This window comes from Falco punctatus, assembly GCF_963210335.1.
Source record: "Falco punctatus genome assembly, chromosome: 5".
NCBI lineage: Eukaryota > Metazoa > Chordata > Aves > Falconiformes > Falconidae > Falco > Falco punctatus.
The window spans coordinates 19,991,449-20,015,354 of NC_137584.1; the positions used below are offsets into that span (position 1 = coordinate 19,991,449).

General features: G+C 34.5%; 2 protein-coding genes across 3 annotated transcripts in view; one reads left to right on the forward strand and one right to left on the reverse strand.

Moving 5' to 3' along the window:
• Window positions 1–9,393, forward strand: part of ANGPT2 (angiopoietin 2) — a 53,429-nt gene extending 44,036 nt beyond the window's left edge. For both annotated transcript variants that reach the window (XM_080387740.1, XM_080387741.1), the window contains 2 exons: window positions 2,696–2,826; window positions 4,221–9,393. In XM_080387740.1, the coding sequence (XP_080243866.1) occupies window positions 2,696–2,826; window positions 4,221–4,381 (292 nt within the window). In that variant the 3' untranslated portion in view covers window positions 4,382–9,393. The remainder of the gene's footprint in view (window positions 1–2,695; window positions 2,827–4,220) is intronic.
• Window positions 1–23,906, reverse strand: part of MCPH1 (microcephalin 1) — a 167,455-nt gene that overhangs the window by 79,268 nt on the left and 64,281 nt on the right. The window contains 3 exon segments of the mRNA XM_080387774.1: window positions 8,729–8,806; window positions 16,211–16,370; window positions 18,664–18,701. Of these exon segments, the coding sequence (XP_080243900.1) occupies window positions 8,729–8,806; window positions 16,211–16,370; window positions 18,664–18,701 (276 nt within the window).

Below are 23,906 nucleotides of genomic sequence, written 5' to 3' on the forward strand. Positions count from 1 at the left end.
TGGCAGTGCACAGTCTTCAGACAACATCAACCTGTCTGCAGTTGCTACCACATCTTGATTCCATGCAAGAAATAGATTTCTGGAAGGTAGATGACCAAGAAGAATAATACTACAAGGAGATTCCACTTAAGTCAGTGGCTAGTATGAGCTGGTCTGATGTCATGAAGAGCACACTGAGGTAATGCTACCACTTTCTGTGACCCACTGGCTTGTGACCCACTACCTGTGAAAATGAAGTTAAGAGCAGATGTCCAGTCTCACACACTGTCAAACTTGTAAATTTAAACACAAGATTTTAATGAACCTATTACTTACGCTCCCATCATTCTGTAAAATGTAAAGCTTCTCAATTTCTTCTTACATATGTGGTTTAAATAGGAAATAATACATATTTTAAATAAGTACTTTATATATAAATATCATAGTATTATACATTTTAAATAGTATAGTATCACACATTTTGAAATAGTATCAGCCGCGTGAAATATACAGGCAGTTCATACTATATTCTCCAGGCTCTCTGTAAATGCAGTAGATATTGTTGATTATAGAAGAAACTAGAGACTCTGCAGTGTATAGCAGATACTTTCCTACTACGTGGCCCATGAAATTTTTATCTAAGAGTCTTAAAGATTCACGGAGCTTCAGGTGACTGGACAGAAAAATTGTCTAAATTTAGATGAATTTTTCCAAGTTTTCTAGCAACTATTTGTTGTAAACAAGTCAGTCTGACACCTGAGAGAACTGATGCTGTTATTTCAACTCAGGTCTTATATGCAAAGCAATCCAAAACTATCAGCATCTCTCCCATTAGATCTTACTGCCTTAGCAGTATACAGTTGTCTGAACTCCAAAGCAAGTATTTTTTCATCTGGAAACAGTTAGAATCTACAGCAGAGAATTTTGTAAGTAATGCTTTAAAATACTTATAAGGCAACCTTTGCAAAACGGCTCATTACCTTTGTTCATTTAAAGTATTAAAAATTAATTACTGAAAACTAAGATGATTGACTGCAAATACATACTTTAGTATGCAACCAAACATGGAATGCATCATAAAATGCAGTGGTTTATATATATTTACATTAATAATTATATTATAAAAAAGAAAAAACCTTGCAAAGTATCAATTAAGAGCGTCTTCCATTGCATTAAAAATGACAATATATTCTTAATGCTCGAAGGATTACGAGTTGGGCCATAAAACTCAAATTTCATAGATTCATAGAAAAATTGAGATAAGAATGGACTTTGAGTCAAAAATTCCTGATTTCAAAGGTCTGAGGTCAGACCGGGATGCTCAAGGCTTTATCTGGCTGGGTCTTGATAACCTTCCAAAGGTGGAGACTGTGCAACCTGTTCCACTGCTTATCTGTCCTCGTGGTGAAGAAGGTTTTCCTGTTACCCAGTCAGAACAATTTACATCCACTGCCTCACACCAACTGATATACTAAGCCATACTTTAAAAAAATTAATAATAATAATAGCAACAACAACAATAACAATAATAATAATCATAATAGACCAAAAGTCTGCTTACATTGAACTTCAAATGATAATTGAAAATCAAACCTAGGCTCACACATTATATTTGGAACCTTTAATACCATTTTTGTTAGAAACTGGCTGACAGAATTTTGAAATAATCTGAAGAAAAGACAGAATATTTAACTTTGTGAAAGAGATTTTTGAGAAAATCTGTAACGAGCAGATCTTTTAAAACCTAAATGAATAAAAATTCATTTATTAATAATATTTTCAAATAGAAGATATAAAATGGGTTAAAAATATCTGTTAAACTACCAAAGACAGCATCTATCATAAGCAGAGGATTACACCCCAGATGAAGACTGATCTGGGGACAAATTACTTCTCCACAGAGTCAGATCTCTTCCTTAAACAAACAGAACGCTTCTGAGAAGGATGAACTATTTGATACAGAAATGAAATCACCAGAGACTGTGGGAGCAGAGGGCTCAAGTCCTTCCAATTCAGGGTAACACAGTAATAGCTGTGTAATTGCCTCTCCAGTTTGGTGCCCTGTGCGTCTCCCCACTGAGACTGCATCTGCACCTGTGTAAGCCCATCCAAACAACACCAGCCTCGCTGAAAGCTTATCTTGCCAGGAAATTGAAGTACACTTAAATACCTGCGACGATTTAACAAAAATAAATCTATGAGGCTGTGAAAAGGAGAATTAGGAAAGTGGAAAGGGAAATACTGAGCAACTCCTAAAATACCAGATACTAGTAGGTAATTAGTAATCCAGGTCATGCTATCATGTCTTGCAGATGCAAAGTTGTAACACTACCTTGCCATGTTGTGCTAACAACAAAATAGGAATCAAAAAAGTTCTGGTTTAAACTTTAGAACTTGATTAAAAAAATAACTGCACACAATGTACTTACAGTACTAAGAAATGCATGATGTATTTGAAATTTTTTTCTTCTAATATGACATGAACAAAACAGTCATTTCTACAAATGTAGAGGCTATTCATTAGAATATTACGCTAACCATTTCTGCTCATATGAAAACACCATGCTGCAAAACAGCTTACAACAGTACATTGGCCAGAAGAGAACTTAACTGTTTGAACAGGATATTTATTGCAAATGATTCCATTATTATTTTGCAGATCAACTACCACTAACTTCCATGTAATAATTGTTTTTCCATTCCTCACTTTCTACAGGATCTACCTTAAAGGACTTACTGGGACAGCGGGCAAAATAAGTAGTATAAGCCAACCAGGAAATGATTTTAGCACAAAGGATGCAGACAATGACAAATGTATTTGCAAATGTTCACAAATGCTAACAGGAGGTAGGAATGTTTTTTTGTTTCTCCGTCTTCCTATTTTTATTGGCACTGAAATTGTCTAGGAGATAAATTATAATTTTAACTTGGTAAATTTTGACTATTGAAGAAGTCCAAAACTCACAGATAGAAACACTAGTACAGTGACTCCAAATGAAATATTTTAACATTTGACAGAAGTTAGTTAAAAGTAAAACATGAGAAGTTAAAACTGGAGGAAAAAAGTCTCTGAAGTTGGGGTACAATAAGCCTGTAATTGTGGATCTAATCAGAGAGAGCAGTCTTCTTCCAAGGAAAGAAATAACATTCAGAGGTCAAAACACTTAACTCCCCCCCCAAAAAACCTCTACCCTTGTAGAGATTCAGTTAGTTAGTGAAATGGCTCCTGATTCTTTAGGCACAAATTCTTTCCCCAACTATTGAGGAGAAGAAAGCCCCCCAAAACTGTTGTATACCATACATGTCACAGAAAGGTATGAGTATTTAATTCCATCTTTCTATATTATTATGAAATGGCAAAAATACACCACATATATGAGATAGCTGTAGTTTTCTCATGATTGTTCAGTAGTGGAGTTTTAGGTGGTATTTTTACCTTGAACCACACAAGCCATTCTGTAATTTGTCAGTCTAGAATTCCACATTCTGAAATGTGGGAAACTGCTTTGTAAATTTGACTTCTGTTCCTGTTACCTCTTAAGCAATGGTTTGTTTCCCTATAGCACAAGTTGCAAGACAAACAGCTTCAGTTTATCCAAAAGGATAATTGGATTACTGCCCTGCAAAACAGAACACACACATTATCACCACCGTAACAAAAGTAGAAAAATACTATCTTCTTAATAAAAATAAATTTTCCTTATGACCCACTAACAGGTCAGGACCACAAGGATACAAAATAAGTTTGGGCTGCTTTTTTTCTCCTTTTCTTTCTTACCAAGTTTCAGCATGGAGGTTTCGAACTGATCTGCACAGAGAACTGAAACAGATAACTGAATTCATACTCTAAGAAGAATTAAGAAAGGAACTCAAATCTGTGAAGAACAATAATTTACCAAAGAGCAGATGAAAACCAAAGACAAATCAGTATCATTATAGCTCAAGTCAAGTTCTGCCCTCAGACTGTCAACAATAACATTTTATATCAATAAGTTAAGCTTGATTGAAGACCTTCCCTTCTCAAACTACAATGTATTAAATAAGCTTCAAAAATATGTAGTTAATACATAAATATGTTTCTTTTCTGAGTATGAGGCAAGTATTTTATACTGACACTTCCAAATTATAAGAATGAAAAACTGGGTTTAGATTTCTTTCTCATTTCAGGACAACAAAGTGTGCTCATACACTATTTTGAAAATCACCTCTGCTGATGTTTTTCTTTGTTTTCTGTCTTGCAGGATGGTGGTTTGATGCATGTGGCCCTTCTAATCTCAACGGAATGTATTACCCATTACGACAAAACAACAACAAGTTCAACGGTATCAAGTGGTACTATTGGAAAGGCTCCGGATACTCTCTCAAAGCCACGACTATGATGATTCGACCAGCAGATTTCTAAATGCTTTTGCATTATGTGAATTATGTATTTGTATAGTCTTCAAAGACTTCATTTGCTGAGCATATAAACACACATCTGCAACTTGTCTCATTTTCAAGTCCAGAAAACATACGCTAGTGTTCTGAAGGGATCAGTTCAGTACAATTCCTGAATTGCAGTAGCCTTGATCAGCTAAAGCTCATATTATTCAACCAGACACAAAGTCTAAAGCATCAACCTGATTGATATAATAGTGATTTGGTGAAATGACTGAATAAAAAGAACATCCAAGAAACTGTCAAGACACATTAAGGACTGTTTTACTGATCATTTATGTTACGTATGTGTTAGTAAATAACTGGAACTGTGAAAAATACCTAAAATAGTTTTAGAAATACGCATTTTGCCTCATCACTGAACATTAAACATTACTCTAATAGAAAACACTTAACCAGTAACTATTTATCTCTCTGTGTCATGTTTGCCTTCTATGTACATAAAAAACTACTGTCCTGTAATTAGCTCAATACTGTAGTTAATGAATATGTTCTTTCCCCTCATAGTGTCCTAAACAAGTTCTTACACTTATTCAGGGATTTTTTTCCAATAGCCTGTATTACTTTATTTAACAGATGACAAATAGCATTTAAATACTTTGCATTTATTCTTGGGAAATACCATGTATGAAAATCGCCATTTCTTTCAGTTTGTACGTACTGCTGTCACTATCTTTAAGTTACAAAAATCCCTGCAAATTACAATATAGTGTGTATTTCTTTGTATTTTTGTGAAGATTGCACTTTTTTTCTTTCCTTGTTATTTACCTGTAAAATAACTGATCTGTATTTTATAAACTGAGACAACGGCATTAACACCAGGTGTCCGGTTGTCTATGACAATCTGTTATCACCTGGTGCTGTAGTACATCTATAAGTTTTGTAAAAATGACCTAACTGAAAAACATATGCAAGTTCTTTGATACCATTAAATTCATGCTTATGACTTAAGATGCAAATTACTACATGTTAAAAACAGTAAAAAAAGAAATCTGAAATTTATCTAAATTAATTCTGTTGGCTTTTTTCAGTAAGGTTAGGACTTCTCCCTAGGTGGGCCCTTAACATATGCAACAATGTGAGTAAATTACTCTACTAGGTGATGTTTACTTTTTTAAAAATTTAAGTACTGTATGCTTTAAAATTGTGTACTGTACACTAAAGTTCACATTAAGAAGATATTTCTTCATAAATCACACAAAATAGTTTTGTGGAGATTTTTCCCCAAATTAACTTTAGGTTTTAATTCTCATGCTTAGTCTTTGCCTTGAAGTAATATTTTTGTAAACTTTTAATTTCAGTGGATGACTGAATTAGTTACAAGGCAAGAGCATCTCTCATATCAGAACGAAAACCCCAGACACAATGTTTCTGGAGGCTTACTTAACTAAAGGTATTCCATCTTAAAAACAGTAAAAGATTTTGAGAAAGATGGAAGAAACTCTTCATTTTATACAGACAGTCATTAAAGCTGGTCAGAGTACCCCACCACCACTCTTTTTCACTGAAAATGTGTCAGCATTACTAAAGGGTAGCAGAGACAAGAAATACTTCTTATATTACTTCATGATCTGATGTTAAATAAACCTAACAAATGTAAATTAACAGTCATCATCTGAAGAGCATAAAATAATGTATTTAAAGATTACTATTTAATATTTTATTCTTTCTCCTCAAAAACTTGTAAGGATATACTTATCCCAAACTAAAAAAAGTAGTTAAATTGCTTTCATGAATTTCTAAGAAATGTCTTAAAGAGCAAGTCTAACAGGTGGCCAGCAAGCTAGTGAACAAGCTAGACAAACCAAGAAGCACATGACATACCAAGAGAGGCCTAGAGAGCTGGCTTTTCCTCGGCCCGGAGAAGGGAAGGGGAAGGGGAGACCTTACTGCTGTCTACAACTACCTGACTGAGGACACAGAGAAGATGGAGACAGACCTTCTTGGCGGTGCGCTGCAATGGAACAAGAGGCAGCAAACACAAGTTGGAATTGGGGAAATGTATTTTCTTTTTAATTTATTCATTTATGACCATGAGGGTGGACTGGAGAATCCCTTGGAGCACAGCACTGAACCAGACAACCTTCAGAGGTCCCTTCTGATCTAAAATATTTTGTGATTCTATGAAATTTAATAGAAATTCTGAGTCTAGATTACTGTATTTAGTGTTTCATTGCATTTAATTAGACAACTAAAGAAAATACCCCCAATATTTGAGATTGTATGCATATCCAGCCCAATAGTCTAAAAAAACCCAAAACCAAAACCAAGAAAAGCTTCTTAAAAACCATGATTGAATCTGGGACAGTATGAATGCTCAACCTGGCAAAGGAAAATAGTGCTAAGTTTTGGTTGACTTACCTTTCATTATTTTAGTAAGAAAACACTATATGACAGGAATAGTTACATATTGCATGGTTAGTTTTGATTTGCTGAAAAAAAGTCTTTATGAAGCTTAAGGCCTTTTGATGACTATTCTGGGAAAGTGATCAAAGATAGTGGTGTAGACATTGAATGGATCAATTGTTTAATGACACTTTTTCATTTTTTGGGAAAATGGAGTAACTCATCAACAGGAATGTAGAATTTCAAAGTGAATGTTTTTAAATGACGTTTTACATGAGATTGCATGGCTTAAACTGCAACCATTAAAGTGAAGTGAGAGGACATTTCAGAAGGAATGCCATTACTGGAAAAAGAAGGCTGCAACAACTGCTTTGGACCTGACACAAACAATTAAAATGTAACAGCAAGATAGTCCCTTCTTTTAATTCCCTCCTGTAATCAAATAAACAGTATTTAAAAGTGGAATGCACTTCCATTTTCTCTAAATACACAAGGAAAGGAATATAAACATAATTCATGCTCAAATAATTACTATATCTTTAAAAATATGGTATCTGTTACAGTAAGAAACCAGAATGACTCAGGGAATGATTGGAAAAGTGATGGAAATACCACCTTGGACACTACGTTCCTCTGCAAGAGGAGCACATGGCAAAACAAGTGATTTAGGTTCTCAGCACAACCATAACCTCCCTTAATTTTATCTTGTCACCATCTCTCAATCTCATCCTCCTCCTCCATATTTCTGCTTTAGGAATAAAGACTGTAAACGGAATCTACAACCCCAGCAGGAACGACTTTCAAAGAATGTTATGTATGTTGTTACTGATGGTACACTTGGTTATTAAACAAAGTAGTCTAAGAAGAAACAAAATTCAAACCAGCTTAATCTGAAGTACTGTGTTCTTTTTTCGTACAAATACAGAAAAGGGGAAAAAAGAGCATGCTGCTTATTTTTCGCGTTTTTACCATTCTTAATGTATTTGCTATATATAAAAAAATGAGTTCCTCCTTTTAGAAAAAATACTACATTACAATGGAAGATTTGGTTCTTTGGGCTTATTTCAGAATAACTACTACAGTTTTCCTACACTTTGAGAACATACAGCATATACTCATGAAATAAAATCTTCACCTTGAACACATAAACTTACATATAGATTTAGAAAGAATGTTAAAATTAACAGTTAATATTATAGTAAAGTTCAAACCCCTTTAAATATTCTTTCCTCAAAGCTTATATGAAACTTTGAGAACCAAGTAGCAGATGATAATATATTTAACTAGCTGCTACAATGTGTAAGAGAAATTGTGAAACCTTTTTTGGCAAAACTATTAAAACTATTACTGACTAGTAACCTGCTGGAGTTCTACTTGTTTTAAAACCAAAATAAAATTACTGTTTAATCAATTACAACACATGGAGTGCAGATACACTAGGGCACAGACACACCATGCCCCTACATACACACTTTCGCACAAATTCACAATTCAGTACTTGGGAATGATCACTAAAGGCAAGAAAAATGCTTCATTCTATCCACATAGTAGTTTTAGAAGCCCACATAAATCTTCCTTTGCCAAAGTAATTTCTGGACTGAAAATACTGAATCCATGATCTGAATATTCTTTCTGTTAGGTGATAATATGTCTCTCCAGCTTATATACAAACACAGATATAAAATACACCACAAAGAAATAAAAGGATGTTTATACTTAAAAAAAAAGCTAGTTTATTCAGAAGCTAATTGGTGAATCAATTTTTTGCATTTTCCATGCAAACCAAAAGTTTTTGCATGCATTTAAAAAAGTAGTGGAGAAAGGAGAAAATAACACCTTACAGTATTTGCTTTAGAAAAATATTTTTTCTAGTACGCTGCCTTGTTGACAAAGCCTATTTAAAGTGCCAGTCATTTCCCAGATAAACAATAGAAAGGTCACAGGCTTAAAGGGCCATTAAACTTACAGGAGCTGCAGGGAAGCTGGATGAAAGCTCATACGGTTCCTCTGAGATCCAGTGGCCCAATTCCAAAGACGACAGAACCTAAAATAAATTAAGAGGTAACTAGAAGTCTTCTAATTTCTAAAATAGCTAACTCTTTGAATGTGTAATTAGAAGTAACAGTGCAGTTGTAATAGTTGGTTTGATATTTCATTTACCCAAATCAAATGATTCACTGGAAAATCAAGCAATCAGAAAGATAAAAATTTTACAAGTGAAAGAAATCATTAAAATACCAAAGTCCTGTTTCTATGCATGGCTACATTAAATTTGAAAACCTTGTGAGAATGTTAGAGAATTCAACTTTCTGCATCATGATACATAAAATTAAAGATTTGAAAAGGGAAGTCACACTGTATAAGTTCTGTTCTCTTGGTTCAGTTAATCATTGAACTTCATGAAGTTTCTGTTGACCCATTTCTCCAGCCTGTCAAGGTCCCTCTGAATGGGAACACCTATCTGGTGTATCAAACGCTCCTCACAGTTTTGTAACATCTACAAACTTGCTGAAGTTGCATTCCTCCCCATCATCCAGATCACATATGAAGATGTTAAAAAATAATGGACCAGTATCAATCCCTTCTACTGACTGGGATTATGCAACTATTGTATATAATCCAAATTACATAAAAAAAGTTCAATTTCATTCTCTTTATTATCCTCCTTTGTCAATGTCATGTGGTAGAGTACAAAAAAAGGATGCTAACAGTGCAGAGTACCAACTGTCTGGAAAATACATAATCCGTTGTGTTCAACTGAGCTCTGAAACGTTGGATCAATATGATTCTTGGAGACTAGCAATCCTAACACTTCAGATTACTTCCAGACTTCTGTTCCCATCAGGGCCACCACAAAATGGTTAACAGAAATAAACCTACTTGAAATGGTTATATTTTCAATTTCTAAATATGCTGGGTTTTTTTTTTTTTTTTATATAAAAAACTTTCCCCAAACTACTCTATCCAGTATTTTTCCTGGGCTGATTTTCTAAACCATTCTTCAAAACAATTTATCATTATAAGTTGCAGCTGTTAAGACTCCAATACTAAAAGCCTCACAGTGTTCAGAGACTATGCCTCAAGTGGTAAAAGCATCATCTTTATGGGAAAATGGAAAAAGGCTGAAGCTCCTACCATGGCTCTGCCCTTGAGTTGTACAAAGGACATTTTGCTACTAATTTCCACACAGTCTAAATTCTGAAGCACACTGGTGGAAGAGGGGTTTATTCTTCTCATTGGCTTCATCAATGTGATTGGAGCAATAAAGCCTCTCACATTGGCTGGCAAGTTCTTTACCATGTTTGTCCACTGTCACACAGTTCAACAACTTTCCCCTTTTACAGATAACTGAGCTTCACAGCATCCTTTCTGTAGGTGCCATCTGGCACACCTTAAACATGAGTTCCAAAAAGCATTGTTACCCACTAGTGAGAGACAGCACGATTCATACATGCAACATTAAAAAGCACAGCAACCCTCAATACCTTGGCTGCTCCTACAGCAACAGGTAGTAAGTGAACGAGGAGTGAACATATACCCCCAAAATGAGATATATGGAATTTATTAGAAAGTAAATCCCTGTGTTCAGGATAATTCTTCTACCCCTGGCAGTCACATTTTCCCTACATAGTTCTCTAGCCATTTCAAATAGATGATGTCTGTTTCTTACTGTTAGCACAGCCATGCACCATTAAATTGTTGTCATTACTCACCTTAGAACAAGCTGAATTTCACCAGTGCATGAAATTATTACCATGCTTGACTCACAATTAACTGAAATATTCTGTATTTTTTTATTCTTTTGGAAGATGCCGTACAAATCCATATATGCCTAGTTTTAATGTACGTTATAAAACTTTACCTCATGAAATTTGGGAACCAGTGCTATGAAATGTTCCCCTTAGGCAAAAACTGGCATAATAGGTATCAAGCATGATAAAGTTATCCTTTACACTGATACAGCTCACTAACTAAACAAGGTTCTAAACTGAACAGTCTGATGATAAACTAGTAAAGTAAATCTTATAAAATGGCCTAATTGTATTTAGGAAAAAAAAACAACTTTCTGCAAAGGGCTGTTTTGCGCTGAACCTGTTGCTGCAAGAAGCAAATGCAAACTGAATGTAGAAAGTAATTTTTTTATTAAAAACAAGTTCTATAGTCTTTAGTGCAAAGTAGTTTGTGCTTGATGACTTTCAGAGGAGCTAGCAACCTGTAGTATCAACTGGTACAAAAGGTGGTGCTTTGCATGATGTGGCAAGTGGTGTTTTACTTGGGAGGGGAGGTGTCCAGTTTTGCAGGCTATTGGAAGTGAACAGTGATCATTTTTATTTGTTAATAATGAAAAACAGCACATCTTCAAACTTACTGTTGAACTTTGACTAAAATCCAAAGAATATTATGTTTACTTTCAGAAAACACACAACCAAATATTTGAAAATGCAACAGCTGTACAAAAAGGAGAAAATAATTCTATCATATTAAATCTAAAAATAAGAGATAAGCACATTAATAAGTCAATGACCTTTAAAAACTATTCAAAACATAGTAATGCATTGCTGTGTTTAGTGAAGAAAAGCATAGTAACTTCTTAAAAACATAGTTAAGACTGCAGCTTAGGATTTTAAGGTAGTACCTTAAAAGAGTTACTTTTTACAAGAATACTGAAACCTGTTAGCTTTATACTTATAGTTGTATATATTTATTGCAAATAAAAGAAATGTGTAAATCCAAGCCATTTTTCTTTTAATGACAGTATGAACCGACTTTAACTGAACCAAGAAAACTGTAATGCCTAATACAATTCTTAGACACAAGCTGCATGAAAATAACTTCTTTGTAAATAACTTTGAGCAGGAACAGATGTACCATGCTGTAAAATGCGTACATCATGTCCTTATAGTACCAAAATGATGTTTGTACCAAGAGTAGCAGGCAAACAATGCAAATTATTAAGACATAATCATAACTAATCTCTTCGGTTTAAGCAATCCCATTGCATTTTCCAGGCCAATTATATGGTAACAGCCTCTGTTAATCCTTGTAGTATTTACAGAATTTTGTTTAGAAATTAATTTTGTTTATCTTCACAAAAGATGGATTAATGCTTGTCCATCATGGTTCTGGAATTGAGTACAAAGGCATCATATCTACTTTCCTACATAAAAAGAAAATTAGATACAGAGTTCATGAACAGGTCCTGCAGTAAATAATTAGGTTACCAGTCACCAAAACATTCAGTTTTCATGAACAGAAAGGCAAAAGCTCTCAATTCTAAGTAACTGAAATTTTGCTTCTGACTTTGGCAGAGACAAATTTTCAACCAGTATATTTTCATAGCAACACTAAAAAAATGGTTCAAATTAATCTAGGACGAAAACAAGTTATGATTTGCAATATTATCCTTGAGTAAACTACGTTTTATTGTTGTCAGTAATATCTTCATATTCAACAGTTCCTTAGAATGTGAAAAAGGGCTACAAAAAGCTGAAATACTTCAGAATATGTGTTCATATTGAGAAGAGCTATCTAGAAGTTTTCAAATGTGCAGTTACAAAAGATCTAGCTTAAAATGTTGTGATAAAGCAGTACAGTATGGATCAAGCATGAATACTGAGTATAGGAGTATCAGAAGTTGGCAAAATACAACTGATAACACTGAGATATTAAGAATGTATCCAGTTCTAATAGGATGCAGTCTTGCTGGTCATGGAGGACCAAGAAAGGAGGAAATAGGAAGAGGGAAGAGAAGAGAAGAGAGAAATGCATAGTTTTTCTGTGGCATTCTTACAGCCTTAAAGAATGTTTTCCTTTGGGTTTGAACTCAAGATTCAAGTTGATCGATCTTATGTTACTATATAATAGTTCCGAAGTATGGACTATTTTGTCTAATTCAGCAGCAGGCAACCTGTATGGCATGGAGCTCCAACAAGTGTCCTGCAGATTATACAGCTATATAAGGTTAGCCTGTGTGCAAAGTTTTCCTTTGCATATCCATATTAGTTGTGCTCTTTTATTCACACCATATAGGAAAATTTATGTCACACATCAAGTTCTCAAGGGTCTGAAAACACACTCCTTGACTAGTCATAATTTAAGGCCTCTTACCCATCCAGCTAGCATACTGATCATACGGGATTTATGCTTGACTAACTCATCCTGAAACATATAAACAGAGTGCTATGAAGATTAAACCTTAAACAGTAAGTTTGATATTTCTCCAACATCTGTCTTTGTAAGTTTTACCCTTTTGTCAGAAGAAGAAAAAAAAACATTGCAGCCTAAATTATCTCTCCAAGTTACAAGCAAAAAGGTAGAGGTAAGTGATATTTTAGCTTTTTAAAACATTAAGAAACATCTTCCAAAAGACAATTATCACTGCTCAAAATCAATACCATTGGTATTTTACCAATGAAAGTACTATGGCAGGATTGACTACCATATAGAAAGGCATTTAAAAGACTCGGTATTGTAGCATTAATAAAAGGAAAAGATTATTTTGCTTAAATTAAATTCTCCAGACTAATCTTCTATGAAATTCCTCATGATGGTTAAGTAAGGCTTCAGCTTTCTCTTCTCTAGTTAAATTATTCAGTTAAAAAAACTGAGTAAAAAGATGGCAAAATTATGCCAGTGGCACAATAAGAAGTAAGACAATAATGCGCCTATGTGATAAAATACATAGATTTAACCAGATCAAGAAATATTTTTGTAAGAAGGTCAAAGCACTATTTTATTTCAGTGCAACAGATTATTTAATTACTTGAGGAATTAGACATTTATGGACAAGGCTATATCCAGCCTCATGAAAGGTTTAGGCACAGTTCTAAAAAAAATTAAAAATAGCAATATTCACAGATGAACAGATATTATAACACTGAACAAACTCTGATTTGGAGAACTGAATTCTGAAATTTTTCTCTAGTTCCTTCTCATGCAGCTCTCCTAGTAACTTCAGAACTTTGTCTAAGCAGCGACTCAATAAAATAAAAAAATAAAAGCACAGTTCTAAAAAAAATTAAAAATAGCAATATTCACAGATGAACAGATATTATAACACTGAACAAACTCTGATTTGGAGAACTGAATTCTGAAATTTTTCTCTAGTTCCTTCTCATGCAGCTCTCCTAGTAACTTCAGAACTTTGTCTAAGCAGCGACTCAATAAAATGAATGAAGACGACTTCAGCATTTGATCCAATAATATTTACAAGAACTAACTAATCCTTGGAACAATTCCATTTAACTTATTGGTATTATACGAGGGATAGATATGATCCTATGATAAGTCTAAAAGGTAGACTGTAAGGCAGCAAGAAAATCTGGCATTGCTACTAGTCAGTACTGGTCTATAAAGAGTATGTTTTCACCATGGATTGGTTCATAAAAGTGCAGCGCGTAACATGGGCAATGAAATTTCAGGACAGCAATTGTCAGAATACTGATTATCCAAATACTGCCTTATGAACAAAGATAGGAAACTATTTTACTGGACTTTTGTACTAGCTGTCTACATCTTTAGCTATTTTAGTAGTTATTTGAAGCTTCTTCTCAAGGAATTATACGGCTTTTGTGTTTACCTACAATATTAGGAGAAAGGAACTTAGAGCAAATATGTTATTACTTGTTTAAAACTGCATACAAAACTAAGTGTGAGACAGATATTTCAATGTATTTCGTTCACAGACACAAAGAATCGTGTAATAGTCGAGGCTGGAATAGATCTGTGCAGTTTGTCTTGTCCAAAGCCCCTCCTCAAATATGTTCCTCTTAATGCAGCCAAGGGTGCTATTGTTTTTCGGTTGGTTTTTTTTTTGCCACAAAGACACATTACTGGACCGTTAATGTGACTAAAGATGCAAAGCCCTTTATTCCAAGGGAAATTAATCCCCATGAACTTCTGAAACCCCCAAAGTGTACCATAATAGCATCTTCAGATAACAACATGTACATCATGTAGGACAAGCTTCACACTGGTTAAGTGCCAGACAGCTTGAAAACAAACAAGCAAAAAGAGTTTGTTTTCAGCCCAATAACTAAATTCTGGAGTATTTATAAGAAAAAGGAAACCATGAAATTTAAAGTTATTCTACAACCCTTTTCAGTATAAAATGAAGAGCTATTTCCATATAAATTCCAGCTATGTTTTAGAGCTCTGGAAACATGAGGAAAGCTGAAAAACTGTCATTTGCACTGTCAGATCAAGTAGTTAATCTGTATTATCACAGTGAACAACTGAGGTGTTTAATCCTGGGCCGACAGGTAAAATCTTTACCTGGTCACTACTCACTCCCTACCCCAGCAGGATTGGGGAGAGAACTGGATAGGCAAAAGCAAGAACAACTCCCCCCTCCCCCACTCCCCGCCCCACCTTGTGGGTTAAGATAAAGGCCACTAATAAGTGAAGGGGGAAGAAAAAAGTTCTAACACCCCCAAGTAATGTAAAAGTAATCATTCCCACCAGCAGACTAATGCCCAGCCAGTCTACAAGCAATGGCTGCTTTGGAAAAAAAAACCTCCCAGTTTTATAGCTGAATGTGATATCATATGGTATGGAAAATCTTGGATCAGCTGGGGTCAGCTGTCCCAGCTGAGTCCCCTCCCAACTTCTTGTGCATCCCCAGCCTACTTGCTGCAGGGGGCTGACAAAAAAAGAGAATAACGATACTGTGTAAGCAATGTTGTACAACAGCTAAAACACGAGTGGGTTACCACCACTCTTTTGGTCACCAGTCTAAAACAAAGCACCATCCAGGCTATGATGAAGAAAATTAACTCCATCCCATCTGGGTTCAGTGCAGCAGTTCATGATTATCTTATCTTTATGGTAACAGCCTTTTAACTCTATATGCTAGTCCACAAGAAATTTTGAGGATATACAGTGATTATTTGATTTGGATGTTTGGGAACCATTTCTGTAAATTACAAAGTCTCCAAACGTTACAAATAGCTTTACGTATTTTTTTTTTTCTATTTTACAGTTTTTGCACTATGTAGCAAAATACGTAACAACTCCCCTTCATTTTTACCAATACTGAACACAATACATGTTTCAGAACAGAATCATATATTAAAAAATTCAAACTGATTAATGCAGCTTGGCTAACATTGAGCAGCAATCATTTGTTTAGCTTTCAATCTGTCCAAACCCAATGCATGTGACATGAATTTCTCATCCATGAGATGAGACTTCAGACACTTCTGAAGTACATTCAAAGGTAAAATATAGGAATACTTTGGTTAGATTAAATACTAAAAGACAAAGTCATGGTAACAGCTTCACACAGACAAACTTCCTCTAATTGAACTAACTCTAGGTAAGCCTGAATATCTGCACATTGTACAATTGTATATACCATGGACACAGACATGGTTATATGGTTGATATTTCAGCTATACAAAAGAAGTTTAATTTACCGGGTAGTGAAATTAAAAAAAATATTTCTTACCCATTCATAAGAAACAATCCAACACCCACAAGCAATTCCCAGCATAACATTCAAGGTACGACGAGGACTCCCTGTAACTACTTGACTTGTTTCACATACATCATCTGAGAATAAAAAGTTTCCAAGTTTATTCACCACCTGAATTACCGTATTTTGCTCCCTAACAAGAAGAAAAGGAAAAAAAACCCCACCATACAATGTTGAATGACTATGCAGAATTATAAAAGCATATATGCACAACACAAATTCATCTCATTTCTTTCCTCACTAATAATTTGTTATCTTTCCCTCACTGGACCTCTACCCACTTGCTAGCACTAAACTCAGCCTTCCCACAGAGTCCAAACAGCACATGATCATATCTACTTGCACATCAAACTTCTTTTGTCCCCCAACATCTATGTTATATTTTTAAATAGAAGCTTTGGAGTCAGGAATTAATCTATCATACTGTTTGTGTACAATGCCTAGTACAGTAGAGCCTCATTCTTTGTTGTTTTTGTAGTACTATCAAAAAAGTATTACCAGGAAACGTAAACATTTAGACACAACACCCTTAAGAGGTTTTCACTAGGAAGAACCATTTTTTTGGCATCTGAATAAAATGCTGTGTCTAAATTTGAGAGAAGTCCTAAAGTTGTGGCTTGCTACCTATATATCTGAGCCAATGTTTCAATTAAAAATTCACTTACCCTTAAATATATAGTTGAATATATGAAATTAAATATAAAATCCAGAATGGCCACCTATAACTGGAATTCTAACTTGAGTTCTCAACATGGCTACGCTGAAGTACATAAATACATCATTGTGAAAACAGTGAGATCTTGGTATCTCTAGGTATCCTGAACCTTTTCTTAGTTCTTTCTTGTGTCTACACAAAATTCCATACAAAAAAAGGAAAAAGTCCTGTTGTACAGGAAAAAACTGATTCTAAGATATATTATAAATTGCAGTGAAAACTCGCTAATTTATACTCCAGTCAGCTGTAAAAAGTGACAAATGCAAATTTACAGCAAAATTTCACTGAATTTGTGATTCAGAAAAAAAGGTAGTTGCTGGCTGTGAATCTGTGAGCAGCATTTAATACAATCTCAAATCCCGATGCCATAAACCCATTGAAATCATATATCTTAAAATTTAAATTCTAATGAACCACTTTTTGAGGCTGTAGCTACTGGGTAGTAGAATTGGCTTTTTGGCCATTGGGTTGTATTTAGGAGGACTGTTTTCAGTGCTTTGGTTCTTTCAGAAGCAGTCCCTTTCCCTTCACCCTTTTACAATTGTAGAGAGACAAAAGCACAATCTTGATGAAGTTCTGATGAAAAGCAATTGTTGTCACAATATATTGTTTATCTAACGAATTAGTAATTGGCTAGTGGGAAAAAATCAACATACAAGCAACGTAAAAGAAATAATATATGAATTACCTCTTTCAGTAAAATAACTTCTTCCCCAGCTCTGCCAGGATTTGTTCTCTTTTAGGCAGATCACAGCCTCTGTTTTCTGCTACTGCTATCTACACTTTAGCTATTATCTTTACCTCCCCCACAGTGATCCTGTATTATATGATTTGCGCAGTACATTTTGTAGTCTTGGTGTTACTAGCATCCAGTCATATTAAATACAAGAAAAGTATTAATTCTATTTTATGTCTCTGACATGTATTAGCATACTTAATAGCTATTGACAACCATTTACAAAGAACTTCTAAAGGGATAGCCACTAAGTGCTGTTTCTGACTACTTTTATCTATGTAACTGTCAAGATTTAATTCCTTTAAACCTGAAACAGATTTTTAGGTAGTAAAAATATCTTGAGTTTTGCAAAAGAATTAAAAAACTGTAAGCAAGTGTAGCATAAAATATGGAATTGTGTTTTTGTTGGATGTTCTTTATGCTGTAAGACTTTAAAGAGAATGATAAAAGCATGCCAAAAATTTATAAACTCTCTCCCAAAATATGCAGTGGCAGCTGCTTCTAATGCTTTGAAACTAAGTGGCTAAAAAGACCTACAACTGATATTTATTCAGCAACTATTTGTATGAAAGAAAACATTTTAAACTGATGTTTCAGATTATGACTTTTTAAACAGAAATTATTAAAATGTATGGGGGAAAAAAGCTGTCTTGTGCTGAAAGTCTGAACAATTCACTAAATAAAACTACTTTTTACGCTTCTTTCAAAAAAATTCAAAACTTGCTTAAGATTTTAGTTTTATTGGTCTGAATCCAGGTTAAGCTCACCTATGGAACAACACAAATATACACATACAGTGTAAATAGCCATGACATACGTATATATGCGTGTGTTCCTACCTAGGATACAGAATGTAATAAAACATTTTAACACATGACCCCAAGATAAATTTCATTTTGTATAGGCATAAAAAGATTATTAACATTCAGGTTTCAATGGTGTGCTGACTACAGAATCAAAATATTTAATACTTACTCAGAAGACATGCTCGTCATAACTAGTGTCCTTGTGGGCTAGAAATGTGGAAGAGAGAAGAAAACATCAAAGATTAGAAAAGTGTTTTCCCTTTGAAAAATCCCTTAAATTAGAAACTGTTCCATTAAAAGGACTAAACAACTTCATAATTACAGGATCACCAGGGAAAAGGCTGTACTAATTAACACATATACTAGAAATATTAAACTTTGAGGACAAGGAAGCAAGGAAATGCCTTCATCATGTCTGATATCAAAGCATCCAATATAACAGAAGACAGGAATGTAAGTTTTCATTTTAAAAACGAAAAGGAAAGGATTTGCAATCAAGGACGCCACAGAAAAAAGGATAGCACTTGTCTTTTGACTTTTCCTTCTGATCAGGTAGAAAGGAAATGGCAGCTTACCTGCAGCAAAGAAAAACTGTAATTTAAAATTATTCCAGTTTCTTCCAAAAGAAAGGCAGAAACTAGCTGAAATGCTGAAGAAATAAGGGTATATTTATTGTAAAGTATAACTTTAATAATTTTATTTTGATAGTGTAGCTTTTTTTGGGGAACAATTTCAGTATTTTAAGTCCAGGTTTTTAATTAAACATTCTTTTACTCTTAAATCTTGTCTAGTGAATAGAAGTTGTCCGAGTAACGTAACACACAAGGTATACTCAAAAAGTACAGCAGTCCTCAAACCAGCAATTTTGAGATACCTTAAAAAAGGACCCCTCCGTTCCCCTGCAATACCCTCCACAGCTTATGTGCAAAGTATGAGTGTCTGCCCCATACAGAATTTAAACAAGCTTTTTGAGAATTAGTATGACAGAAGTTAGAAGAGGAAGAAGTATCCTTTGCTTATCAGCAATGACTGTGAAAGCCTCCAGCATGCACAAAGGTAGGACTGAACATGAATTTTAGCAATATCAGACAAATACGTAACATAACATGGTCATAAAAAAATACATGTAAAAAGAGGGTTGGAAAAATCTTAGCTGAGAATTACTTGTAGCTACACAAACATGGACAAGTATGTACACATAAGGAATTCAATTTTGTAGAAAAAGTAGACTGAATGACTTTTATACATTATTTTTAACTCCTCCTGATTTTCAAAATCAGCATATGAATTTCTAATTATTTCTCTAGACACCTACAGCTCCTAAGAAATAATCATTCCCATTTCTGCCCCTCCAATATATTACCATAACCACAAGTGGTAAGCTCACAAAGTCTGCTAAAATTCAGTTTCCTTTGAGTAATGTACTGAGCTAAGACCACAAAAACATTTTGAATTGGATTACAGCTGGTAGCACTGGCCAAAGAAGACCCAAGAGTAACTCATTCAGTAACGATTCAGTAATGAATCATAGAACAGAACAGAGAACATACTCTGATGCAACTCCATCTGTCCTCTCTTATCAGTACAGAACTGTTCTCCATTAAGTGTTCAAGCAATTCATCACATTTAAGAATGGAGTTCCTTGGAATTGTCTCTGTAGAGTGTAGACTATTAGACTAAAAGACCCATGACTGTTCATTATATGAACAATCTTTGTATAAATAAAACACAATTTAGATACCATTGACAAGCTAGATATCAAAGATAACAAGAAGCAGTCTGTAGCTGGGTAAATTTGAAAAACTTAAAACCCAGCTACTATTTTAGTCTTCAGAAGCAATGTAATGTAGCATATTCAATAATTTTTAAAATTCATGATGAAGATACACTCAGACAACATTATATAAGCTATGTAATACTTTGGAATAGAAGATATACACAATGTGAATACATAACCAATCAATAATAGAATTGCATTACTTCAAATGAGGAAAGGATGGAATTTTTATATTGAAACATTTATCCAAGAGAAATTCTATGCCTAAGCCTACTGCTAGCCTTACAGTTGAAAAGAAGATAACATGCCCTTATCTGTAATCAAAATTTGTTGTATTCTTAGCCAAAAGACTTTCTACTGCATTATTTTGAACTCCAAATAAGCAGTCACACTTAATTGCTCTTGGAAGTTCCAAGAACTTCACAGTCAATTCTACATTTGAGTTTTATACACAGAGTTTGAGCAAAAATAGTAACAACACAAGATTTATTAAATATAACTACCATAACATGAATAGATTTATTATTAAAGTAATATAAACTCAAAAGTTGAGTACATTGACTCAAAAAAACATTTACTAAGACATTCAGTAAGGGTTCTCATGGTGGAAGGACACCACTATTAGGCACTCTACTGCGGAGGTTAGGTTGGATGATTGAAATCAGACGTGGGCCCACATTGTAAGTGGCCTCACAACAGTGAGGACATACCTCGTACTGTTTTAATACAGTTTGCTGGATTTGCATAAATTTCTGAACATTAAAGACCCTGGGATGTGACAGCCTGGGAAGGCACAAAACATCCTTTAAAAGCAAGGTTGTACTCTTTTCAGTCCAATCTTCCTGGGCGGAAAACCTCGTCTATGTCAAATATGTATGCTTCAGCATGGTCATGATGTTCTCCAGTATCTGAAGCCAAGCCTCACTGCCATCAGAATTAAGCTCTTTGGCTAAAAGTCTGGAGTCAAATCCACACAAAAGAATTGCAGTATATTTTTTGGGTCCTTGTATAGTACTAGATCCAAAGCCAGATCCTGATTTTCCTGTTCAGAATGTGCAGAAAATTACCCTTCCTCACGATTTTTTATTAAAAAAAATATAATTTTTAATACAAAAACTAATCAGACACTACTTTTGCCAAAATTGGGTTAAGAAAAAAAATTTACTGTAAACCAAGGCCAAAGCAACCTAAGATCCTACTGCTTCTTCAGCTTCAGATCAGAAATGTTATTAACAGTTCCTTAATACCTTATCTATAAAGAAGTGAAAATACTGGATCCACACAAACTGGGAAACCTGCAGCTTGTCCTGATATTACCCTGCAACGCCAGCTTTTGAATTGTAGCTTTTATGGCACAACACATAGCATACAAGATGGTCCAGTGAGTATTCTGGGCAAATGTTCTGTCCGTGCACTTCAAAGAGATTCAAAGACTCAAGAATGCAGAAGGATGCGTACAAAATGTAGAAACTGAAAAAAATAGTTTGGGAGAAATTAAATGTATTTCATTTGCATTCAGAACTGCATAGTTTTGCAAGTTAGAGATCATTTGCTAAGCAGACAATATTTTGTTTTATTGCTTCAGTAAGACAAGCAGTCCTCTTTAATTACAGTTACCAAGCAGAAAACAGCGAAACAATGTTTTAATTTTCAGTTGTACATTTTTCAAGTTAATTGCCTCCCCTCCTTGCTATGCAATTTTTCTTCTATGCTTTTTGTGCCTGTTTTATTTTACAGGTTGCTTTTATTGCAAAAAATCTTTTTGAGTTGGCGTTTTCTTTTCTGACCAGCAAAAAGACATCTGGTGAGCATCAGTGTGAGTTCTAATACACATTTGCAGCAGCATTATTATTAATAAAACACTGGGAAAGGTGGTATTAAGTTAACTGGTCCTTTTATTTATCATTAATCTCTGAATCCTGAAGAGTTGCATAGCTGTGCTCTAAAATGGAACACACTTTCTGAACTTTTTTTAGGTCTGGAATACAGTCTGTGTTATAAATGATATGCTTCAGTGTTCCTATAGATATATTTTTAGGAGCCCAGTTGCATTAAGTATTTCTTTATAGTCTGCCAATAAGATTTTTCTAAGTCATCTGAAATATAAAACATGTATTTCGGTAGCTCAAAGGAAATAGTATTTGTAAATATTCCCGGTACTTTAAAGACGTGATACTTCCTGTACATTAACTGAACTACACCATAAAAGAGGCATCCAACCTCAAAACATATTCTTTCTTCTAAGTTTGAGCAGGTGCTTCTTGGAGCTGAAGGACAGTAAGAGCAAAGTCCTGTTTTGTATGAGCTGCTTTTCGAGTAAGTGAACTCAGACTTTGTTTTCTTAAGAATGTTGTGTCACATTATTTAAAATGTGACCATAAAATATGTTTTTCCAGGCTAGTTTTCAAGAATAAAGTGCATTCATGCTAAGAATTGACTCGATAGGAACAGTTTTACATTTGCGACTGGTTAAATTCCAGCCTAAGTATATTAGCTCTCATTTTGTCTTTGGGTCTAGAATCCAGGCCTTAGATATTTTTCAAGAAAGGATTTCAACCCCAATAAATACCGCTTTTGAGTTGTCTGTTACTTAGTCCGAATGCTCCTATGCCTTAAGAGTTGACAGAAGTTCTGAAAGGAATAAGCTTCAGTGTACTTTCAAACCTGCATGTATGCTGTGATAGAGTAAAAAAAGACTTTCACTTAGAACTCAACAAGATACTTACCCTTTGTGGCCTGGCCAATATAGAAGGGATATAGGACGTTTTTTTGGGGGTGGGAGGGAGGCAGGGGAAAGCAGTGCATGCATGTGCAAATGAAGTGTAAGGGAGAGTACAATATTATTATGCTATCTGTTTTGTACTATTCCGGTCCCTTTTTTCTAAGGCTGGTTCTGAAGTTGCTTCCAACTCATAGACTCACTTTTGATCTTTACAGCTGTATTTCACAAGTAACAATCTTCAGTCCTACTAGTACACGAGCCAAAAACCAGAGCCTTATATAGCATGGCAATATTCAAGAATCAGGTTAATTTCTTTGCTTTTATCTAGGAAGGTTGTAATGAGGATCCAAAACTTCAAGGCTGTTTTTAGAAACAATCTATATATTGTGCTACATTAATTTATTCTATTCAAGTAATTGTAGCTTATAGCTGAAAATAATTGGTAATTGTAATGAATGATTACTATTCAGTAGTTTTAAACAGCAATTATTTAAAACTATAATTTACATTCTGGCTGGCCTTTCTCCTCTTATCAGTCCTTTGATACTGATATTTTTCCAGTTTCCTCTGGCTGCAAACTCAATTTTGACTGTGATTTCCTGCCCAAATTAGTACCTCTGCTTTGGTCCTAGAAAGATGTAAAAAGTGCACCCATCCTAACTAAATCAATACAACCATGGGGAAAGATGAAAAAACAAAGTAGGCTATAAGACAGAAAAATAAGATGACATGACAGGTGCCTGGACATCAGCTTTCCTTTACCGCCAAAGATGAGAAAAAATGAGAAATCCTGTAATTACAGACATAGGAACCCCTAGAACTTGTTGGCAAGGTTAAGAATGATGAATAGCTTCAGACTTTTCAGACTAGCAGTGTCACAGTTTAAAATTCTCAGTTTTCCACATGCAACCAT